Source organism: Alosa alosa, chromosome 4, assembly GCF_017589495.1.
Source record: "Alosa alosa isolate M-15738 ecotype Scorff River chromosome 4, AALO_Geno_1.1, whole genome shotgun sequence".
Lineage (NCBI taxonomy): Eukaryota > Metazoa > Chordata > Actinopteri > Clupeiformes > Clupeidae > Alosa > Alosa alosa.
The window spans coordinates 5,872,792-5,880,533 of record NC_063192.1 but is presented as its reverse complement, the minus strand read 5'-3'; the positions used below and the strand labels follow the sequence as shown (position 1 = coordinate 5,880,533).

Genomic DNA, 7,742 nt, shown 5'->3' with positions numbered 1-7,742 from the left:
TCTTTTGCCTACGTCAGTACCTGTGAGTCATAGCTTGCTGGCTAGCAAACAAGTTAGCCAACTACTAGTAGCTAGAGTAAGTTAGCAATCGTGTTACATTCAGGCAAGCTACGTTCTTCACAGCGGGCTGTGAAAACTGGCGCGTCTCTTTGCTTTAAACACGTTGTTTTGATAACGTGTCGTAAATATACTTCGACTAAACGAATAATATAAGTTATCGACGTGTTCTTTAAATCTTTTTTGTTTTATGGTTTGAAATCACCGGACTTTAAAATTACCATACCGTTTTGTTTAGTTTGCTAGCTTGTTAGCATTAGCCTAATGTCAGGAAAAGTTCGCCGTTATTCTTAAACTAGTGGATATTGTTAGCTTGCCGTTCATCTGAGCTAGCTCGCTACGTCGACAAAATTAAGTCGCAGTAGTAGAGTTACGTTGGTATATCGCTTGTTCTACATTAAACGTATTTCTGGCACTTAAGAAAGCAAGTACCGTTTGTTGTAAGCATTTCCGTGACACACAAAGTGAAGCAGAGGGAATACATTGATAGTCTGGCCAGCTAGCTAATTTAGAAGCTAGCTTGGTAAGTCTTTTTCAGTTAGCTAGCTACTTGGCTAACTGGCTAAATGCTCATCACGAGAATGGACCTGTTGAACTATCAGTACTTGGACAAAATGAACAATAACATTGGGAGACTACACTACGAAGGTAACGTAACCGTTTGGCATGTATATGTTTTGTTTCAGTACAGCTTTGTGGCCACAATAACTTGGCAAACGTCAACAATGTGACGTCAACTGTAAAGGTACAACTAACTGGGTAACATTACTTAACTTAATGTTGTTTTGTGTAACACCTGTGCAATTTTGTAATTACTGGCTTGTATGGATGTCTCAATGTGTCACTAGAAATACTAGCATACTGTGACTTACTTTATAATTATTAACTGACCACTTGGTGCTATGTCTAAATAGAAGTGTGTGAATTATCCCACTGAAATTAATTTGGAAAAATATCTGTGAAATGCAACCTACGCTTTAAATCAGCTGCTATTAAGTTGGCTTTTTTATGTATATAAATTATTTTGGTTTCTCGAGATTCACGAGACGGACTGTTTGATTTCCAGATGAGTCAGGTCTCACAGGAGAGTCCAGGATGCAACCCATGACCTCTTCCATGGGCAGTTCCAGAACGGGGCCCCCTCCCGTAAGTCCGAGCAAAAGAAAATACATCGGGGAGCATATTGAGGACCGCATTGATTGCGACAATGAGCATGTGACCAAAATGAGCCGACTGTTTGCTGCACAACTGTGAGTAACAATGTTGTAACACTAAACTGTTCTCTATAATAACTGATACTACTGCTAAGCTCATATTGACCTTTATGCTGTCAGTCAAAGATTTTAGCTAAATGTTCACAATGGTTAAACTGACATCAATTTGTTTTTGTCTCACCTGGGCTGTGAGATGTATGAGAGATTTTCATTAGAAAGCATTCTCTATAAAAAAAAATGTGTTATTGTTTTTTGTATAGGAGGGCAAACGCTTCAAATGGAGACAATGGCCAAGACCCATGGAGTCATGCACACAGCCCCTTTGAGTATCCTCCTAACACAATTAATAATCTTCATGGTAACTTGGTGTATGCGCCCTTGCCTATCTTTGCTATGGACCAACCCTTGGCTCTAACTAAAAACAATATGGACGCTGGGCGAACCTCCACAGCGCTGCAAGTCACTGCCCCAGTAGAGCGTCAGCAGGTTTGTTTGCATGTTTGCTTTTTTATACATGGAATGGTTGATTCATTGTTAAGTTTTAAAGATGAAAAGTAGACTTTTTTAGCCACAAGGGAAGCCTAATCATTAGTTGTCATTGTTGTTTGTTGTCCCTTAGAATCGCCCCTCTGTAATTACCTGTGCTCCGGCAAGCAATCGCACCTGTAGCCTGTCTCACTGCCACATGTCCCATGATGGCTGCAACTCAAACTCCAAGAGCAAAGGAAATGGTAAGGGCCCTTGTATTCCAAGTACCTGCACATTTTTTCCATCTTTGTTTTTGTACCTTTGCATTCACAAGTGTAAACCATTTTATTATAAACAATGCTGCAAATTGATGTATGTTGATATCTGTGCTGTTTATTGTTAGTGGCAGAGTTTGAATAAAAATAAAATTGAGCGAATAATAAGTTCCAACAGTAAGTTCCCTTTTTCCTTCTCTTCCTTAGCCAACATGGTCTGTGACCCTGTGATTGAGGAGCACTTCCGCCGCAGCCTGGGCAAGATTTACAAGGAACCAGAGCCAGCATCCAACTCTGTATCCATTACGGGCTCTGTGGATGATCACTTTGCCAAAGCCTTGGGTGAGACCTGGCACCAGATCAAGGCCAAGGGCAGTGGCTCTCGGAGCCCCAAGTCCTCCTCATAAAAGAATGGCAACAAGCCGCTGGTGACATCCCCCTTGATGAGATCATAGGGAATTACGGTCCCCTACCCCTCCTCTCCTCTCTCCCTCTGCAAGCATTTTCGCTTTAAAGTGCAGCTCTTTGACAATATACTTCCATTTATAGCCAAACATAGATGAGCGTTGAACAACATTAGTGAAATGAAATTGCAAAGTGGTAGATTGCGGGAAGGTGTCATTGTTTTACATAAGATTAGGCCAAATAGCAAGAGATTAACGTGATAGATACTTAGGCCTTGTTGGAGCTTGGCTACCAAAGAAATCTTAGTGTTAACAAGCCATTGTTTCTGTGATATCCTTTCACCCTGGCTTTTTATCTTAATATATTGTGTGTATATATTTACTTGAAATGGCGGCCAAGGCTGGTTTTGCACTATGGCAAGAGTCACAGGGAGAGCAATTGATGGAGGCTATTGACAAAATCAAGCATCTGGCTATTTGACTTTATTTTTTATTTTTCACTGCCTTTTATTTCACAAACCTGGAATTAACAATGTGTCTTGGGTGGAAGTCCCCACTACACTCATGGAGTAGATGTAAATACATGTTAATTTATAGGGAAGGTGTAAAATAGATTTTTACACCTTACCTAAAGCCTAAGTGAGGCCCAGATAAGTCGCTGGAGTCTGCCTAGAGCAGTTGTGTCTTGCGCATTTTTGTTTTAACTGTGCTGTTGGAAGGCACTGTCGGCCATCTTCCCTGGTGTCACCACCACAGAAGCACCACATGGGTGAAGCACAAGTGCTACATTTGATCATTGGCCTTTATTTTCTTTTTTTATTCTTCTTTTGAGGAAATTCAAATTGAGTTTTTAAAAAGAGTTCAGCAGAAACTGCTTGGGTAGAAAAATGCGGTTTTGAAATGGTTCTTGGGCTGATTTACTATAATTGCAGCCCTAAGCATACTGAATATAATCTTTTTTCCCTTGGCTGTCTGTTCGCAAGGTAATGAGAAGCAGCAAGACTAGAAGGCTGTTTGGCTCCTGTAAGGCACTTGTTCAGTTGGTCATTTGTCATGTTTTGCACCACATAACAGAGAACGCAAACATAAGACTGATGTCAGTGTGCAGTTGTCACTCTGCACTCTATTAGTAAATACCAGTATGCTGTAGTCCAAAACTACAGTGTATTAACACTCACACTCCAGGTTCTATTTTGTTTTCATAACACTTTCAGAACACTTTGGTCTCCTGTTAAGTAAGCTTTTGCCTTGTGTTTTGGATCCTTAAGCACTGTGTTTTGGTCAACATTGGCCAATGGTGTGAAGTAGGTCTACCGCTTACAAATGCATGCTTGAAATAGCTGGTATCTATTACAAACCATATCATATTCTATGCTAATTAGTCTTCAGATTTCGTTTTATTTTTGTCAGTAACAGTTTAGAAATACTTACTGCTGGCACAGTTATTGTACTCAATATATTTTTTATATCAATACTCATACGTTTGCCTCTCGCTTTGAAGAATACAAGGCCTCTGGAAAGGCAAGCTGCTGTATGGGGGAGCCAGGTTTCCCCCTCCCCGATCACTGCAGCGCAGGATGCGTTGGCTTCATGCAGAACTTATCATGTAGAAATCGGAAATCTTCAAAAGCATCTACAGACTGGTCTACTAAAAAGCTATTCACTATCTATCTATCTCCTGTTGTTTTTGATTTGTTTTTTTGTTTTGTTTTTGCAAGTGGACTCTGATTGACGAGGGCATATAGTACATTCCTAGCTTTGGGACACAGTGCTGGGCTGGTGTCACATTCCTCCCAAGTCCACAGGTGTGTTTGGGAAAGGAATCCAATCCATTGGTGTAGACGGAGACTAACCCATGCTGATCAAGACACACTGGGTGTTGCAGTTGTTGGTCTTGTGTTAGTCTCTTTTAACTTTGTTGTCTGTGGTGGTCATTTGGCTTAGCAGATCTCTCATTATCATGTCATCTGTCTCTGAACTGTGATCTCTCTCTGGGCAGTTTGAGCCAACTGGCACCATTGAGTATGTTATCTGTTTTTGTGGATACTTTCAAAAAAATTGTTAGATTCACGCATATGGAGGATGAATGGTGAAATAAGCAGTGGTTCAACATAGAAGTTTTAAAAATGTGAGTAACAGCCAAGATACTGATTAGGTGATGGCACTTTGAGTATGGTCTTGTTCATCTTGTGAAACTGTATTGATTAAGCTGGCTTTGCCTTCACGGGACAGTAATACATTCCTATGACTGTTGAAGAGAGGCAGCTCCTGTTCAGCATAAACTCACTCCTCACTCTGTTGTTTGTGTCATAAGCAATAACTGTTTATCTCTGCCAGGTGTGGTGCATGGTTGGCCTAGAGGGATTTTATGAATGTGTAGTTTCTTTCTTTTTCTTGTTGGACATAGCATTAAAGCTTAGCATAGCATTAAATCGGTTGAAGGGGATTTGTGATGGGTCTTCAGTTGTCTTGAAAGCACCATTACATCCACGACAACACTCTTCCATTCATTTGCATGCATTCAATACAGTGTCTCTTGAGGTTCAGAGTGGTACTAGGAGAGATTGCGTTCCAAAGCTAGGAGGTTAGCATGCTAACTTTAGTGAATATCTGGGCTAACACAGAGCGTATGCGTCACATTGTTCACATTGTGTAGCTAGGACATTTTGGAATGTTTTAAAAATCAAATACAGCATTTACAGAATAGTAAAGGTAATGGGTTATTCCTGATTCCACAACTTTATCAGTTAGGGGCCCTGTTGGTTTAGATTTGTTAGGGGTGAACAGTCTTGCAAATAGTCTCTGCTCTTCATAACAAGGGTATATGTCTTGTGACAATTTGTTTAAATTGTGGTATTGGATTGAGATGAGAGCCAATACTAGAAACCTGGCCTCTTTTTAAAAACCAACCACCAACTTGACAAAAACTCACCTCTCCTCAGCTGTTGCTTTTTTGAATTTGCATGATGACTACTTCCAGCAAACATAACATCATTCCCATAACATTATGTAAATATAAGGCCCGTATATTGACTCCTGAACTTCCTTGGACTCCTCAACCTTTTAGATCTACCTTAGCCTTTTTTCCTTGGGTTGTTTTTGCGTCCCCAATGATATAGATGGAGAGTTATTGACTGTGTGATAAGATTCAGCCATGCGAGGTATGGGCCAATAATAGAGGAAGGGCAATCACTTTACAATGAAGAAAAACAAAAAAAACAGTCTGACTGATATTGATATTGTGTCCCTCTGCAGAGGATGGTAGGGAGGCACCCCTGATCTCTGGCCATTCTCCATCAGGTCCTGTAAACAGGACTAAACGGACAAATATGAGGGGTGGCCTCAGGTTGATGACCTTGCTGCTGGTATAGAAACTAAAAGGCTATGACCAGTATTTCCTCAGCAGGTACAGGCCTTGGCGTGTTGTGTTGTGACTATGTTTCTTCTAAATCAGATCAATGGAATTAGGAAGGTCATTATTAAGTCACAAGCTGGCAGACTAATGGGCTTCACTCTGGTATTAGTGCAATGTAAATGTGCTGTAGAAACATTAAGAAGCATTAACGTGGTCATGAGTGGCGTTGCCTTACAGAAACACCCGAGAACCTACAATACAATGTAATAGAGACCCACAGCTTAAGGCTTTTTTCCCCCCATAAGAAATTACTGGGATAAACAACCTCTTCAGATTAATTTTCTAGCTTGTGGAAAGTGGCAGATCACAAATATTGACCTTCTACCTGAATAAGTAGTCACCAAGATTTCCAAACTGTTTCTGGTTGTGTACATCCTCTCCCATTCAACCTCAGTCTTGACTTGAAATTTCTGCCGACTGCATTTTTTTTCTCCTTTCCTAAGAGCTCTGTTGCTTATGGCACCTTTAGACAGATACACTCCTTAGTTGCCGGCAGACTGGAGAACCACTCAGTAGCGTGAAACGGATGGTGGGGAAAAGAGTTATTGACTGCATGATGAATGCTTGAGAAATTGATAAGCACACAGCTCATCTGTTTGTGCTGACACTAAGAAAGAAAACAAAAACAATCCCAATAGTGCAAGCTGTAAATTGCCTCAGACTGAGCAGCCAGGGTAATTTCTAGAAAGTTGTTGAGCTTGGCTTGAGAGGGTTCTTGAAATGTATTCTTCAGAGTGTATCAATCAGCATCTAGTGACGAAGGACGTGTTCCGTGGATCCTCATTCAGAGTCCCTTGCAGTTTCTACAAGCTTTTCAAGTTCCTTGTAGTTCAAAAGGCTTCCTTCTTATCACTATACTGTATTTGTAAGACTATCATTGCGCCGTGCGCGATGAACGCTACTATTTTTTTTTTTTTTGCCTCGAGTAGATGATTCATGATGGGTAGTTATTTAATATTCATTATGTCAGCATGCATTTATATCATTTAAAAAAGTTGATCTTTTTTGAAAGACCCGTCGTAGGTTAAATCAAGTGCAGTTTTGTGACAGTTGTTTTTGGCGGGATGGCCTAATGACGAGAACACTGAACACGTAATGTAATTTTTTTTTGTCTCTGTGCCACAAACCAGACCAAAGTCGTGAGAACTGCCTGTTTGATATAGGTCGGTCTGCTAATGCAGGGGTTCAGTGCGACTGTTCAAAGCATCCATCAAGAGCACTGTATTCAGAAACTTCTGTTTAAATTGCCATTAACAGTTTGTAATAAAGTGTTCTTTACATGGTGGCCTTATTTTTTGTGTTTTTGAGAGAAAAAAAGAAAAAATGCATTTTATACTCCCCTAACCTTAAGAACATTAAAGTGCTTTTATCACATGTGTGTCAAGTGTGTTTTTCTTACAGGCAGTTATACTTTCTGAATTTATAATGGTAGGTTTGGGTAAGTGCTTGGTCTGGAGAAATCATAAAAGTAGCAACTTGTGTTTTTTATGCATATGTCAAATCAGTTTTATGCAGACACCTCTTGACTCCAATAACTTCCAAACTCCAAATTACTTGTATGGTGTATGTAGGTGACTGAATGGGAGATTGACGCTTACAGCTACATGACTACAATCTGTAAAACCTATTAAAAACAAGTTTATTTCAGCATTTAAACCCATCACTCTTTGAAAGCCGACTTGGTAGAAACATGGCAACATTACTCTGAATGAGAAAAACAGCCCTGCATCACGAAAGTCTATTCAGAAAGTGCTGATATATCTGAATGGTTTACTGCTCCATATACTCAGCAACAGGGTGCGGTGACATACTTATTTCCTCCAAGTGGAGAGTGGTTAATTTGTATATCTGGCAGATGAATGGGGACAGCACTACGCTTAGGGTAGAGAGTATCTCAAAGGGTGGGAAC

The 7,742-nt window shown here is 40.3% G+C and overlaps 1 protein-coding gene across 1 annotated transcript; it reads left to right on the top strand.

The window, feature by feature from the left end:
- The first annotated feature begins 18 nt into the window (after positions 1–18).
- vgll4a (vestigial-like family member 4a) lies at positions 19–7,207 on the top strand. The gene is made up of 5 exons (XM_048240990.1): positions 19–705; positions 1,124–1,307; positions 1,532–1,757; positions 1,891–2,002; positions 2,222–7,207. The coding sequence occupies exons 1-5, from the start codon at positions 624–626 to the stop codon at positions 2,419–2,421; spliced, it is 804 nt and encodes a 267-aa protein (XP_048096947.1). The 5' UTR covers positions 19–623; the 3' UTR covers positions 2,422–7,207.
- The last annotated feature ends 535 nt before the right edge of the window (positions 7,208–7,742 follow it).